At 34.0% G+C, this 16,505-nt stretch overlaps 1 protein-coding gene across 1 annotated transcript; it reads left to right on the top strand.

The window, feature by feature from the left end:
- Positions 1-1,092: 1,092 nt before the first annotated feature.
- On the top strand, positions 1,093-14,499 carry LOC130902504 (beta-1,3-glucan-binding protein-like). The gene is made up of 8 exons (XM_057814700.1): positions 1,093-1,271; positions 4,073-4,303; positions 5,126-5,286; positions 8,113-8,240; positions 8,436-8,593; positions 10,408-10,635; positions 13,026-13,120; positions 14,217-14,499. The coding sequence occupies exons 1-8, from the start codon at positions 1,154-1,156 to the stop codon at positions 14,415-14,417; spliced, it is 1,320 nt and encodes a 439-aa protein (XP_057670683.1). The 5' UTR covers positions 1,093-1,153; the 3' UTR covers positions 14,418-14,499.
- Positions 14,500-16,505: the final 2,006 nt, after the last annotated feature.

The following is a 16,505-nucleotide window of genomic DNA, read 5'->3' as shown; positions in this document are numbered from 1 at the left end:
ATACTTTATATTTAGATTTCATCTTATTTGTGTCTTTGTATTCAGTTATATGTATGTTTGTTTCTTAGTTCTTTACAAGCTTTTGTCTACAAATTGTAAACAAGTTTTGACAATAAAACATTTCTCTCTTTCTCCCTCTCTCTATCTCTCCCTCTCTCTTCTACGGAAAAACGAATGATGAAAAATTAATTAATCAAAAGGTCTACACGTGCTAATGGTAATTCTCAAGTGCAACTAATTCTAGTTCACTTTTTTTATGAAGAATTATATATGGCAAGGATTGAAGCAAGATTTTAAAATAAATATTCAAACTATGATAAATTTCAAGACGCTAATTGCACTTATTGAAAATCTATAAATTCTGCAAACATGGCAACAACCTCAACTAAGTCTACATACAAGAAATTCCACTGGACGAAAAATTGTTGTTGTATTGTGTCTTTAGAAATATATAAAATCATGAAGATAATGCCATAAATTAGTTTGCGATTAATATTCAAAAGCAATTACAGAATTTATTTTCAATCAATCATTAGTTTTTTAGTTCAGCAGTTAGATATGTTAAATTCTGACACGAAGGTACCCGATACCTCTGGTGTAGACATAAGAGACACAATTCAGAGTTTAGCATAGAATTAAACTAGAAATATACTAGATAGGTGTAAAATATGAAATTTCTTACCAATACGACTGAATAATAAATATTTCAAATATCAGATTATATCACCTGTTATCACTATCGCCCTTCAGCTAGGATGAGGATGAAATAACTTAAATGGATACAAAAATATAAACAAGGATATATGAATTTACTATCAGTAATTTATTTTGGATGTACATAAAGAGTGAAACTGTACAAATTCCATTGTAGTTACATACAAAAATAAATGTGGTTTTTAAATCAACATAACGGAAGTTAGATTAGCCACCTCTTCCATTACAATCAGTGAAATGAACGGACGATTCAATATTTTGTTTATTGATATTATCGTTTATTCACATGTTAATTATTTGAAATAATAATTATATTATGGAGCAGCGCCCGCCACTGGTATTTACGTCCATCGCGAGGTCATTCAAAAATAAAAGAACACATATCAAACCCAAGACTACTGAATGATAACCCGAGTTTATAAGTATAAGGTTAGAAAATATGAAGTTTCTTCCTTGGCTGTGTTTTTTTATAATAGTAAAAGTGAATGGTCAATATGTGGTGCCGGAATTGAAATTGGAAGCCTTTTCTCCAAAAGGATTTAGAGCCTCAATGCCAGGTGAATCATAAATTGTACTTTCACTATAAGTTACGATCAGTTGGCAACTGCTCGAAATTTCATCGCAACGATATCCGATGAAATAATTTTGAATTCAGAATTGGTTTTTAATTCTTATCATTGGGTTTTAATTCTCATAATTCGCTACAATGAATTACTTTATTAAATTACATTAAAACTAAATTCATCTAGTTTATTTTGGTATCTGCTCTGTAGGGGCCATATCAACTTAAGATTTATAGTCTATATATTTTTCTTTTCGCATATTTTCCACTTTCGGTACGAGCAAGAGATCACGTAATACTAAATCTGGTTTTTTAGCAGCCAAAAACTGACGAATGAAAAGTGACTTGTGAAATAAGAAGCCGTTTGTCCATTTTTCAGGTTTTTTTCTTAGCATATCGTTTCGCAAACATTCGTTTCAAATTCAGTTTCTAGAGTTGTTTCCTTTGGAAGGAATTCTGATCGGACAATTCCCCCATAATAATAAAATACTAATGGGCATTTTCAAGGCGAATTGAGTCACTGATTCTCCATTGAAAACTCTGAATTTTTGTCTTAGAATCATATTTCAACATTTCCTAGGCACTTTTCTTCCTCAACTTGAGACTAACTTGATGATCACGCGTTGTTAATATTTATGTTTCTTAACAGTGACTGCAAAGGGTTCTAACTTGTCATTACATGTCTCATCACGTGATGATGTGTAATTTACTATTTCCTCATTTTCCAGGTTTCTTTCTTCGCATATCGTTTAACAAACTTTCGTTTTAAATCATTTGTCCCTTTGGAAGGAATTCTGACTGGACTATTCCCCCATGGACCTTTTTAAAGTGAGTTGAGTCACTGATTCTCCATTGAAAACTTACTTGTCATCACTTGTCTCATGACGTGAGAGTGTGAAAAATACTGTATCCCCATTTTTTCAGGTTTATTTCTGCGCATATTCTTTGCAAACACTCATTTTAAATTCAGTTTCTATAGTTGTTTCCTTTGGAAAAAATTCTTATCGGAATATTCCCCCATAATCGAAAATACTGATGGGCCTTTTCAAGGCGAGTCGAGTCACTAATTCTCCATTGAAAATTCTGAATTTGTTTTTTAGAATCATAGTCTTTGATAAATTTCAACATTTGTCATGCACTTTTCTTCCTCAAATTGCAACTAACTGGATGTTCACGCGTTGTTCAATATTTATGCTTCTTGACAGACACTGCAAAGGGTTTAAACTTTTCATTACTTGTCTCATAACATGAGAGGGTGAAAAATACTATTTGCTCATTTTCCAGGTTTCTTTCTTCGCATATCGTTTCGCAAACATTCGTTTTAAATTCAATTTCTACAGTTGTTCCTTTTGGAAGAAATTCTGATCGGACTATTCCCCGATAATCGAAGATATCTTTTCAAAGATAGAAGGAAAAAGTATATGACTGTCATTCGTGGTAGACTATTCAACACAAAAGTGGATTATTTGATAAAAAATGACAAAGAACGCGTATAAACATGATTCCATCTTTTCCTTTTTAAACAAAATTCAACCAGAGCAATTGGAACGCACAGAGATGTCACGAATATAACCTAGAAATGCGATTGCGACATTGTTTTTAGTTTTATTTATTGTTTGCAAAACAATTTTCATTTTTATTACTTTACAAACACTAAAGAAAAACAATCATAAATAATCTTTCGCGTACAAATATCAATAGTGTGTTGAGAATATTTATATAATATCGTTTTAAATGATTTCAAAAATTTATTTGCCAAAGGTAGCTTCAACAAACTCCACTAGTTTGAAACTATATACTATATACGAGGTGTGTCTAAAAAGTTCGGTGAATGGTGTTAGATAAAAAAGGAAACGAAAGATACAAGTAAATTACCTTTATTTGCTTCAAAACTAGTCGCTATTGTACAAAACTTACTTTTGACAACGTTTACAATGCTTCTGAAAGCTATCAGAAAATGATATCTTTTGGAATCCATCTCGGAACGAAGGTCTCACATCCTTGGATGAACGCCAAGTCCACAAAAACTATTGGCGCACGTGGATTGTAAAGTGAGCGGTCTTCTTATTATGCAGCAGCACCCACTACTCAATCTTGCTCAACTATGGCCAAACACGCCGGATTGGTCATAGTCAAAATTGTCTCTTTCTCGATTTGAGCCAAAGAACGAATTCTTTATGGGTGATTCCATCTTTGTCGAAAAAGGTGATCAACATTGTCTTGACTTTGGACTTTTTGGACTGTGGGAAAGACGGCAAACGCCATTCCATCGTATCAGCATCGAATTGGTAGCACCAGGTCTTATCCACTGTAATGATGGTTCGCAGTAAAGATGGATCCGAATCATACATGGTAATGAAATCTATAACAGCTTTTTGAACGTGCAGAACAAATTGAGAACACATATTTCTCTCACCCAAATCGGCGCCAACGATGATACAAATCGTGTCCTTGCTAATGCTTCAGTCGTTTCCTAGCTGTGACTAAAACGTTTGAATCAACTGTAAACACATTTTCTGTTCGCGGCTACTATTCTGTACACTTTCACAAACGTATAATGTGTCCTTGTAGCCTTTTCCATGTAACAGAACTTGCAACATTGCACGATGACACCTCTCATACTGACTACGTTTGATTATCCATAACGGGTAAGTCTTCTGCTATGTGGGACTCCCTCTTTAGATTGTCATATGTACTACATACATATTTCCGTTGAGATATCGGATCATTTATCGAACTTCTAAACACACCTCTCACATAATTGATTTTCAGGACTTATTTATTTCTTCGTTTCAGCTGATGAATTAGACCAATTGTTTGTATTCAACGGGAAAAAGGGAATTGATCCACTAGCAGAAAATGAGCCGGGAGAGTTTAGTGGAGAAATCAAGAAGAAAACGAGGGGCTATTTTGTTTACGATAATCCGAGTTTAGCGTTAAACGTGGGAGATGAAATACATTACACTGTATATGTTCAACATGATAATCTAGGTTATAAAAAAAATGATCGATCGTGGGTTGTCAAAGGTAATTACATAAATATGCTGAACAATTTTACATGTGAAAGAGAACAATTTTATAGAGAAAGGCTAGGTTTTTACTAAGAAATCATTTTCATGTCTTGTTTGAAAACGAAATCCAACAGTTTGATAAAGACAATTTTTGGTATCTAGAGGTACATTCCTCTTCTCTGTATCTTACGACAGCGGTTTGTGGGTATAGACAGGGCCGGATTAAGCTAGGGGCTTGGGGGGGCTATAGCCCCAGGCCCCAGGTCCAAGAGAACCCTATCATTTGGAAATCATTCTGTATTTTTTGATGTGTTGATACTACAAATCTAACGTATTGATATTATTTTGTGAATTTTTCCGGGTTTTCGAATTCCTCAAGGGGGCCCCGTCATTATTTTAGCCCCGGGCCTTATAAATCTTAATCCGGTATTGGGTATAGAGCAAAATTCGAACTGCTGGAAAGCCGATTACATGGAGCGAAGTAATCTGTATTTTTACGAAGGTGTCAGTCGAGTTTTGCATATTTCACATTTAGTATCTATATCTTCAAAATGCAGATCATTCGACGTGCTTGGATCTTTACAGCTTTTCCTAGCACAGTGACATGAAGTCTACAGGATGTCTATAGCTGATAGTTGACATAGTATATAGCATTTGAATGCAAATAGCTTCCTAAAATTATAGTCGGTTTTCCGGTAGTAAATCAATATCATGAAATAAACTATATTTTAGTGGAATTAAACGTTTGGAGCTTTAGCTTTTTTCTATCTTTTGAAGTATTTGTTATTTTTCCTCGATGTTAATCTGGCGAAATTATTTTATTCTTATATATTTTTAGAACTTTTGAAAGCACAGACATCCACTTGTGAAAATAGTATATCCCTTGTAAGCGGTTCAGTATTAATATGTAAGGATTCAACAGTTTTTGAAGACGATTTCAAGAGCAGTTCAGTAAATGAGGATAAATGGTTGGTGGAGCAGTATATCCCTGATGAACCCGTAAATATAAATTCTGTTATTATCTAATTTAAGTTCCACTTTTTATAAATCGAAAGTAGACAAGATGGCGTCGATAGGTATGAAAATAATAAATCGACAATGGGCAGAAAGTTTTCGAAAAAGACAGTAGAATTATTTATCGATATTGTTTCTAATTCCCATATTCTTTCCATTAGGTATCTTAAATATTGGATATATCTAATGGAAAGAGTATATATAAATATTAATACTTGAACGAACTAGTAGAAGAGCATCAGGACGGGTTCAAAGAATCGAATAGCGATCAAATTTTCGTATTAAAAAGGATACATAATGAACAAGGACTGAATTTGAAGCTATTACTTATCGACTTTGAACAGGCATATGATTTAATATTGAGCAAACACCTGTACCAAGCTCTAGCGAAACTTGGAAAAAAGAGTTGATACGATTGGTGGAAATGGCACTAAACAAAACCGAAAACATACGAGGATATATTGAAAAATTCTTAGCCTACTATATAACTAAACAAAATTTCAATATCAAAATATTTTATTACTTAACATATGAGGAAAAAGGTGATAGTCGGACGGAGCCAAATCTGGTGAATAAGGAGGTGTTCTAGTAATTCAGACCCTGAATCACGAATTTTTTGCGCAGCAACATGAGATTTGTGTGCAGGGGCGTTTTCCTGCAAAAACAAAACACCTTTGGAAAGCTTTCCGTGTCTTTTCTCTCTAATTTTTTCCCATAGAGTGGTCAGTAATCCCAAAAAACTGAAGCAAGAACTTTTACAGCAGATTTTTGAACACGAAACTTCTTAGTTCTTGGAGAACCAAAATGTTGCCATTCCATCGATTGTTACTTTGTTTCTGTATCGTTTCTGTACCCAAGTCTCATCCATAGTAACAATTCGGTTTAAGAAGTCTACATCGTTTTCAAATCGAGCACAGATCGAACGCGATGCTTCTACCCTTACACGTTTTTGGTCAACATTCAAACATTTGGGGATCCATTTTGCAGCAATTGTCTCATGTCCAAATTGACGTGAACTATATGATGAACGCGTTCGTTTGAAATATTCAGTGCTTCAAATATCCGTTCTAGCCAAATTAGATGGTCTGATAAAATTATGTCATGAACTACATCGATATTTTCGGGGAGTGACACAGAAACTGGTCATCATCTACAATGGAAAATTTACTTCTGTTGAAGCTTGCACTTCAATTTTTCACGTTCGCATACGAAGGACATTGATCACCAAGGGTAGGGTATTAAGCATATCTTCGTAAATCTGCTTACCTCTTTAATGGAAACCAGGCTATATGGATGGGAGAAAGAAGTATTAAGAAATTTTTTTGGACGATCAATAGTGGAACAAGATGAATGGAGAGAATTAAAAGGCTATATAGTAAGGACAGAAATACTCCACGAAAAGAGCCATCACAAGTGGAGACGACGCAAAAAAAGAAGAGAACGTCCACATTTAAAATGGCTAGATGCATGTGAGGAAGTTAGGGATAGCGAACTGTCGCAATGCAGCCGTGATCAAAAAGGTTTGAAGATAAGTAGTAGAGAAACACAAGCCATAAGCCAATAAGGCCTTCTGTGGATGGTGTTCCCATGATATTCTGGTGCATAATAGCAGATAATGCTATCAGAGCCCTCTCGGTTGGTTTGTACTTCAAACGACATTAGTGAGTTACCCCGTGTCGACTATGAGAATGACCGATTTTATTCAATCGCACCTAATAGTTGATTGAAATTAGATATCATAAATCAAATAAATGATTATCTATTGTCAACTAATACATTTCCGGCCGGTCATTTGCTTTCCAACCCGGGCTAGAGATAAAACGGTAAATATTACACATGTATATCTTGAATTATCGGTTTTAATAAGTGACATCACGTGGTATTTTATGTAAATATGGGCATTACTTGATGATTAAATCAATTCAAGTGAATATTTGGGATATTTTCACGTATTTAAGAATTATAACATGTACAGTCAATGTGAAACCCAACTCCTTAATATTTTGCGTTAAGAAAACACCTAAGAATTCTTCCTCAAATTGAAAACATTTCAAATATAACCTATTTAACACATATGGTTTGAATTTTCATTTAATTTTTTAGTTTTCCTGATAATGGAAACCACACTTCCCGAAAGCTTGGATTATTAGTTTAATAAAGAGTTCTCATTTTCCAAAATTTGCTGCAGCTATATTATGAGCGTTATCATACTGGGAACGTGGCAATGTAACACCAAAGTAGACTAATTTTAATATATTTTCCGAGCTTTCGAATATTTATGAATTCATTGTCTGGGAAATAATTAATTGAGATTTGCGGTGGCTTTTTTCACAAGAATTTATACAACCTAAAGCCACTCCAAATCTCAATTAATTATTCCTCAGACGATGAATACATAAATATTCGAAAGCTCGGAAAATATATTAAAATAAGTCTACTTTGGTGTTTCATTGCCACGTTCCCGATAAGAAAACGCTTATATATATTTCTCATTTCTTAGACCTTTGGATAAGTTCATGCTCTTAAATGTTATTCAATTTAGGCGTCTTCTGTTCTAAAATTAATTTTTTTTTTAATAATTTTTATCAAAATAATTTAATAAATTTCTCTCAAAAATTATTAAAAAAAATAATTTTGAACGTTATAACAATAAATTTGAATTTTTTGAAATGGAATAACTTTTCTCATTCACTTCTGCAAGTCTGCAGCCCTCGATGAAAGCTGAAAGCTGATGAAAACGGGATCTTATGCGTTTTTAATTCTTCCTCTTAGCTGAATGTTAATAAAAAATTTTTTTCTTTTACTTTTCAGGATTATGAATTTGTTATATATAAAAAGGATAAGGATGTGGTCCTAATAAGAAATAATCAATTGATAATTAAACCAAAACTTCAAGATGAAAAGGATATATTTGAAAGCACTATAGATATATCGGATGGGTATGATGAAACTATTGAAACTATTGACTTTTCCAAAGAATGAAAACTCGACTCTCAATCGTTGGAAAATGTTTTTGTTAAATGTTGAATAGAATTTGTTTTTAAAATGTTCTGTTAAAATTAGGGATTTTTAAAAAAAGTTGACATATTCTCACTATAAGCTGTTCCTGTTCCTGTCATTCCAACTTATTTTAGGTGTACTAGGGCAGTATCAAAACAAGCACGGTGCAAAGGTAGAATATATCTACTTCATAACCCTGTAATTTCCGGAAGACTCGTTTCTAAAACAACATTTTCTTATGCAGATTTCGAAGTTAAAGCAAAGCTTCCTTCTGGAGAATGGATGTACCCGGGTAAGTCAAACAAAACGGTCCTCATTCTAGAGTTTTTTTTCAAAATTATTATAGAGAAAAGTAATTAAGCATTTAACTAGTTCAATAAAGGTTAGTGGTATAACACTCCTAACACAATTTGAAGAAGCATCTGATGATCAGACTCTAAGCTAAACCTCAAGCTTGAGCTCCCTTCATTGGAAAATTAAACTACTGTTTGAACAACTGAAGTTAAGACACAAAATCTTTAAACTGCAATGGCAGCCGTACATTTTGCTACATTTGCAAATCCTCTCAATCGTATCATTATAGTTATTGGAAGATATCCCCGACGTTGTTGTCAAACTCTTATCGACTAAACCCCCCTAGGCTTCCTCATTTTGCAACGATATCCGCTCTCGTATTGCTTTGTTGCAAAAGCTGTCTTTCGTTATGTCTAGTTCCTGCTCTCTTCCTCTTTAGTTTTCTATTATAGCCCGTATCGTTTCATAGGTGTACTTCCAGAACTTCTCTGATTCTAACAAGCATTCCATTATATTGACAATATTAAAATTAATCTCTGGGTACAAAAATTTCTCACACACAATTTCTCACCATTCATTTAACGAGTCATAGTGAAAGTAGATAGAAATTCTTAGAAGTCTACCTACCCATAAGGCAGCTCTTTAGCAAGTGATGAGTTTAATTCAAACGTTTTATTACCAAATTTTCTAAACCAGAGTATTTGGGATAGAGCTAAACACTTTTTGTCAATTGAATTTGAGCGAGGATGGCGAATTTGAAAATAAAATTAGTTTTCAATCATATACTTAGACTCTTAGGATTCTCCTTGACATTTTAGAATCTTCCATACTTTGAATATCTGTCTATCTAGATTTTTTTTATTAGTTCCAATTATTTCGTATATTCTTATGATTTTATGCTCATATATTCTTATATTCTCATGATTATATAAGTAAGTATCAAGTTTTTACTCCAATTAGTCAAACTAATTTCTTGTCGACCTTCAGCTTTGTCTGTCTTGAAATTATCTTGGTTCCACTACTTTTTTCTCCATGATAATTCGAAATAATTAGAATTGGGACTCTTATGAAACCTATATTGGCCAATTAAAGGTACTGGACTTTTCTTTGATCTTTGGAGACCCACACTGTGATATAAACTGACTGTCTACTGTCTTCTTTGATTAACAATTAGCTTCTGTTTCCTTCCAACTCTTTGGACATTTACCCCAGGCGATGATTGCTACATCATTCGCATTTGCTCAAATAAAGGTATATTGATGAAGATGGACCCTCTCTGGTCATTGCAGTAGTATAATGAAGAGCGTGGTTACAAATCTCCTTGTTTGACACCAAAAGTTATTTCAAATGAATTTCACAACATTTTCTTCGTTTTCATCTTTGATTAAGAGTTAGTCATAGTTATTTTTATTCTAACTGGATCCATTATAACCGAAATTATTTTTGAAAATATTCTCTCTATTATACATTTGAACAATCCTGTCCAACACATTTTTCTACTCATTTGTAAGAATGCCCGGCAGCTCATCCCTCTTTTTTTGATCTCTTCAAAGTTGTAGAAATGATGTTTTCCGCCTTTTTCCATGCGTAGGAATAAAAGATAGTCACATGGAGTTAGGTCGGGGAAATAATTGAGATCTTCTACTGCATCTGGAGATATTAAAATAGGAGTACAAAAAAACGCTACATAGCCATATCAATTTTGATGTTCTACATTTCCTGAATTATACAGAATGTCAACTGAATATTTTATAGCACGTTATAAAAAGTAATTAAAAACAATAATTGATAAATTTCTTAATTCCTTTACAGAAATATATTTAGAAGATGAAAATTACAATAGATTAGTTATCGCTTATTCTCGAGGCAACAAAATTTTTACTGGAAACGATGGAACAGATATTGGAGGATCTTTGTTATTCGGAGGCCCAATGCTGAGTCCGATTGAACCGACACGTAGTAAGAAGTTGAGCTCCTATAGACACAAAACTGGTCCTTTAAGTGATGATTTTCACATTTATAGAATGAGGTGGACTCCAGGTAGAACAAAAAATTTTTCTTTAACAACAATAACAATAATATATTTTATTTCATATATAAAAAGCAATATCCAGCTTTTACTGATACATTTGTTAGTTAATAGGGTTGACAATTGAGAAAAAAAGTTTAAACGAAACTTTTGAACTATCAACTTTAGCCAACCAGATTCCCGGAACTGACTTTGAAGAATTTCTGTTTATATGAGCACGTGAAAAAATTGTGTGTTATACTTCACCGACTATTTCCAAAAATATGAAAATTCTAATTAAGAATTTGTTTGCTGTAGTAAACCCCAATATTTCAAGATGTTAGACTAACTTAGGGTTATACTCTGAAGTACAAAAAATAGAGTGAAACTTTTTCTTTTTTGTTATTCGTTCGAGACTATTAATGGATTAAAATATTGTTCTGTTTGTTATCTCGAGACGAAAAGATTGAACCTTCACCAATGCATAAATCTTCAAAATCTTACGTGCGTTCTTTCCACCGTGCTGTAAAGAAAATTTCATTTTAATGCTGCCAGTAGTTTCGGCAGAATCGTGAAAAATGTTTGAACATTTTTGTTAAGGCGTTAAGAAAATTTTTTATCAACCACACCCCAATTATTTTTCAGTTTTCTAGCTACCTTTAAGACGGGATCACTTTTAATTGAAATACCCTATATTATAGTTTATATGAGTATTATGAGTTTTGTATTTGTTTTATTTTGCTTTTTTTATTTAATTCCATTAGTGTCATTGATTTTAACTGTTAACTTTGGTCACAAATTCCATGTCATCATACCGGTTAGCCTATCTAATATTTTTTTTCGTATTCAATTTTGGGTGATTCGTTATTTCCATCTTCCCTCCATGATTTATAAAGAAATTATTTCGTTTCACATGATATTATTATACTTTTTATAATCCAGGTGTTCTTAGGTTTGGTCATTTTGATTTTTTATGTATAGTTTGCGAAATATACATCTCTGTATTTTCTTTTGAGAGATTCAATTCCTCCATTCACATCCATTTTTATCATATTAGCATATAGCTTCGAAATAGGTGCAAAAGATGCGTTCATTCCACCGTGGTACAGAGAAAATTTCATTTTAATGTTGTCAGTAGTTTCGGCAGAATCGTGAAAAAAGTTTGTTCAATACCATTCATTTTGAATACGGACGGCGTTAAGAAAATTTTTTACTTTTACCCCAATTATTTTTCAGTTTTGTAGCCACATTTGAGACGGAATTACCGTTCATTGGAACACCTTGTATAGTTCATATGAGTATTATATGTATTTGTTTTATCTTACTTTTTTATTTAATTCTATTAATGTCACTGATTTAAGCTGTTTCTTTGGTAACTAATTCTATTTCAGCATTTACCATTTCTTAAGTATAATTTGCGATATGTACCTCGCTGTATTTTTTCAGGAGATTTAATTCCTTCATTAACATCCAAGTTTAGTATATTTTCATTATAATTTTCAATTTTTTTATATTCATATAACTTAAGTTTTGATTTTATGTAAACATGTTTTCATTCATTCATTCAAAAATTCAAAAGTGAAGGGTCAGTAATTTATTGCGATACGAGGTCAGGCTGTTAAATAACGAGACTGGTTACGAAAAAGGGTTTTATTATGAAAATTCCTATACATTCGAATGCTCCGTTTAAATGTACTCCTCTTTCATCGCCACACATCTTTCCATACGTTTTTTCCATTGATCGAAGTAGTGCTGAAAGTCTTCTTTGGTGAATGCCTTTAGGAGCTCTGCCGTTTTTTGCTTTACCGCTTCTATCGACTCAAATCGGGTCCCTTTCATAGCAAATTTGTTTTAACCTTTCTAACCTGAGAAATCTGAGCACAAATCAGATTTGTTGGCACCAACTTCGCACAGATTTTTGCCATGTGTAATTCCTCGTGTAAAATTTTTATCTAACCGTTTCTTTATCGGTTTTTACAGCCTCTGTAATTATCCGGATGCTCATTCGATTATCTGTTCACACAATTTGGTCACTGCTTCCGGAGTTGGAACAGTCACAGGGCGACCTGGACGCTGGTCATCTTCAGTGCTCTCTCAGACCCTACTAAAGCGCTTACATCACTCAAAAACACGTGCACGAAATGGAGAATTGTCCCCATATGCCTATTGCAACAATTTATAGTACTAAGTCGGAGTTTTTTTCAATTTAACGAGAAATTGTAGATTGAGACGTGCATAGACAAGATATCTAGATACCCAACGCAGTACTCGTTTTTTACCCCACCCGTCTTGGGCGTATTCTAGGCGCGCAGTCTCGTTATTCAATAGCCAGACCTCGTAATTTTTACTTTTTGAATATAACAAAATAATTCCAAAATATATGAAATTCTGAACAAAAAATTGAATACAAAAACTATTTTAGAAAAAATTGAACTATTCATAGATGGACAAAGATATGGCGCTATAAACTCTACAGACATTCCATCTTTTGGTTATACAAGTAAACCACCAGTTCGCGTAAGTGAAAATTAAATAATTTTCTAATTAAAAATCATTATCAAGAAATAACTTTGTGTGAAATAACTGCACAGAAATTGATCAATATCTTCTTTAGTTTACTTTTGGGTCTTAGAAGAAATAACTTTGTTATACGAGGGTTGCTACTCAAGTTTGGACACAAATATAAATAAATATTTATAATTTAATATGGCCATTCCGATAAAATGTTCCATGTTTTGACTTTTCAAAAGCGTGTTAACTGATGTAGGACAGCTCGCATTTTCGTGGATTTTTTCAAACACTTTTAGCAAAAAATTGCTGGTGTACCGTTTAATGATGAACGACAGTGACATGTCCAGTTATTCTTAAAAAACAGGCAACCATTACCTTCGAAGTGCTTTTTGCGCGAACAACTTTTGTTGGATTTGGCTCGTCTTGAAAGTCATAAACAGTCTATTTTTTGTTTAATTTCTTGCTTAGTCTAGAGATGTCTTTTGAATTTTTTCGGCATTTCTTCGCACCAATCGCCACGAGCTTTTTTTGAGCGATTGCGAATTTACGCGCTAACAAACTAATACCCATGTATGCCTCGATCTCAAGGTATGTCGAATGAAGATCCTGCAATATGAGTTCACCAACAGCATCGATGTTGTCTGGTACAACAGTCGAGTTTGGACAACCGTCACGAAATTCATCCTGTAGCGAAGTACGAACACAATAGAATTTGGAAAACAAGGTGGCTCGAGATGATGCTTCATCAACAAAAGTCGAACCGAGTTAATCGGCACACTGTTGTTGATTTAATCCACGTCAAAAGCGGCTATTTGAATCCATTTTTTGACCAAGATGAATGTTTCAAATATCTGTGGTCTGACAACACGTTCACAGCACGTTCACCATGTCAAACTTTATGAGGGCGATGTCAGATTTGACATATTCACATCAGTGTTGCCATATTTCGAAGCTTAGTAGCAATCTTTGTATATTGACCAAATTCTTATCACTGGTTTGTATTTAAATTTTTGAGAACTTCAATTTTTACGATTATCTGTATAGAGTTGTTAGTGATAACTGACTCCTAGATATATCGAGTGATTACTGACTTTATTTTCAGGCTCATTTAGTAATCGGTATCGGAGTGGGTGGCATCAACGATTTTCCAAATGATTTCAAGTCTGGAGATGTTCTAAAACCTTGGAAAAATCGAAATAATGTGCAAGTAAAAATGTTCTATGAGAGCAGAAGTCAATGGTTGCCTAGCTGGAATAATGGTGGACAACTTATTGTGGATTACGTTAAGGTTAAAGCCATATAAAGTTGAGAAAAGACTAATTTTGTACAATTTCGCCTCGCAATATATTTTTTTTTATTATATTATTATACTTCTTCAAGACGAATTCCAATGATTTTTTTTTCATTAGCATCTACCAATAATCAAAATACATGAATTTCAACTCGCCCAAAAGCTTTTGTTTTATCTTAGTTACCATGGAATTTAGTAGTAAAAGAACTACTGGAGGAAATAAAGGAAGTAGAGTGCGATGTAGTTTGCTACGCTAAAGATCTTTATCGCTCGTAGACCATCTCTTAATTCCCTACTACAAATCACTCGCAGATCTATGAAACTAGTAGATACCAGCTGCAAAAAGACACAAATTCCAGTCAATCTTAAGAAAATAGAGATTATAGTTTTCACACCGATTATAAACAGAATAAAACTACAGCACAGCAAGGAGTGTGATTATCTGGACAGGAGGTTTAGATGCCTTACGTGTCTATTATAACAGGCCATTGGAGTCAGCTGGGATTATAAGTTGATATTCGATATTATTTAAAAACACAGACTGAACTTATTCTGGTCTAAAAGAAGAAGACTGTCCAAAAAACCATTCTGGTGGTACGACAAGACTCTGCCAAGACACCGGACTAGATACGGGATACATTTCGAAGAAAGGAAAGGCTGAAAGGGCTCAATATCCCCAATAAAATCCTTGTGGATCTACCTACTTGATAAGAAATTCGAAGCCAAGCTTCCAATCAGGGAAAAATGGCACCAAAATAAGATCGGTAGATGGTGATATCTACTACATGGTTTTTAGCTGAAAACGCTAGCCGGTATGCAAGCGCATAGAAGGTGAAGAAAATATTTTGATTTCTAGAAAGGTACGTTAAAAAAATATTACCATCAACATTTTATGCGGTTTCAATTTTGTGGCATTCTTCGCGCTATTGATGGTACTGTACCTGAACCCTCCTTCTTCTTCCTCTTTCAATAGGACCAGGTCCTGTTTAATCCTGTACTTTTGGTCCTCTTCTGGATCTTCCTGAGAAGCTGACCAGGTACCACTAGGTCTGCGTGTGTTCGGTTTCTGACTTTGAATTTGTAGATGACGGCAGTCCGAAAGTGCTTTCCCAGAGCGAGCTAAATCATTTGTAAAGAGACATGAATCTTCTTGGATCAAGGATCAAAAGCTTACTTTTGCCGGGAGTGTCTTCCTCATGGTACTTCATCCAAAATGACGAATTGGTTTATTGTATTAATATTGAAGGCTTGATGAACACATCTAAAATCTCATACGACCCAGCACAGAGACGTATTTAATAGATTCTTCAAAAAGAAGCCTTAAAGTAGTTCTTCTTCACAATGGCGGTTTCTATGCCTCCATTCCTGTCGGTCATTCCGTACACCTCAAGGAAACATACAAGAACTTGGAATTGGTTCTTTGCAAATTACAATATAAAGACCACGGTTGGCAAATGTACGGTGATTTTAAAATCTTGGGCATGATGCTCGTAGAACAATCTGGGTTTACCGAATTCCCTTGCTTTTTTTGTCTATAGGATAGAGAACGAATAAATCAGTGGACCAAAAAGTGTTGGCTTTCTAGGAAGCTTAACTTTGATGCCTTTTCATAAAGTTCTTCTGTAGAATTGATTGATGAAGCAATTTGTGATGTCACTTCCATGAGATGGAAATTGAAAGAAGGCGTTTTCTTTGGACTAGATATTATGGCTTATGGTTGATTTACAATTCATCACAACCATGGCGGACCTCAAAGAGAAGAGCGGATTGCCTTTGAAGAGGTCATTAGGTAATAACAAAGACCCTAACTACAACAAAATCATCAAAATAATGTTAACAGCATTTCAAGCTTTAGGTTGCCTAATGAGTTTCATTTTCTTCATTCCGACTTCGACTATTTTCCAGAAAATTTAAGAAATTGGAGTGGAGAACACGGTGAATGATTTCATTCGGATATTAAGAAGATAGGAAAATGATACTAGGAAAGATTGAGCGTCTCAATGAGGGCAGACTACTGTTGGATGCTTTCGAGAAACCTTCCAGATGCTTCCTACAAGCGAAAATGTACCAAAAGGAGTTTCACTGGGAGAAAGAAAAGTG

The sequence above is a fragment of the Diorhabda carinulata genome, chromosome X (genome assembly GCF_026250575.1).
Source record: "Diorhabda carinulata isolate Delta chromosome X, icDioCari1.1, whole genome shotgun sequence".
NCBI classification, from domain to species: domain Eukaryota; kingdom Metazoa; phylum Arthropoda; class Insecta; order Coleoptera; family Chrysomelidae; genus Diorhabda; species Diorhabda carinulata.
The sequence above is the reverse complement of the archived record's forward strand: the minus strand, read 5'-3'. Positions and strand labels throughout refer to the sequence as shown.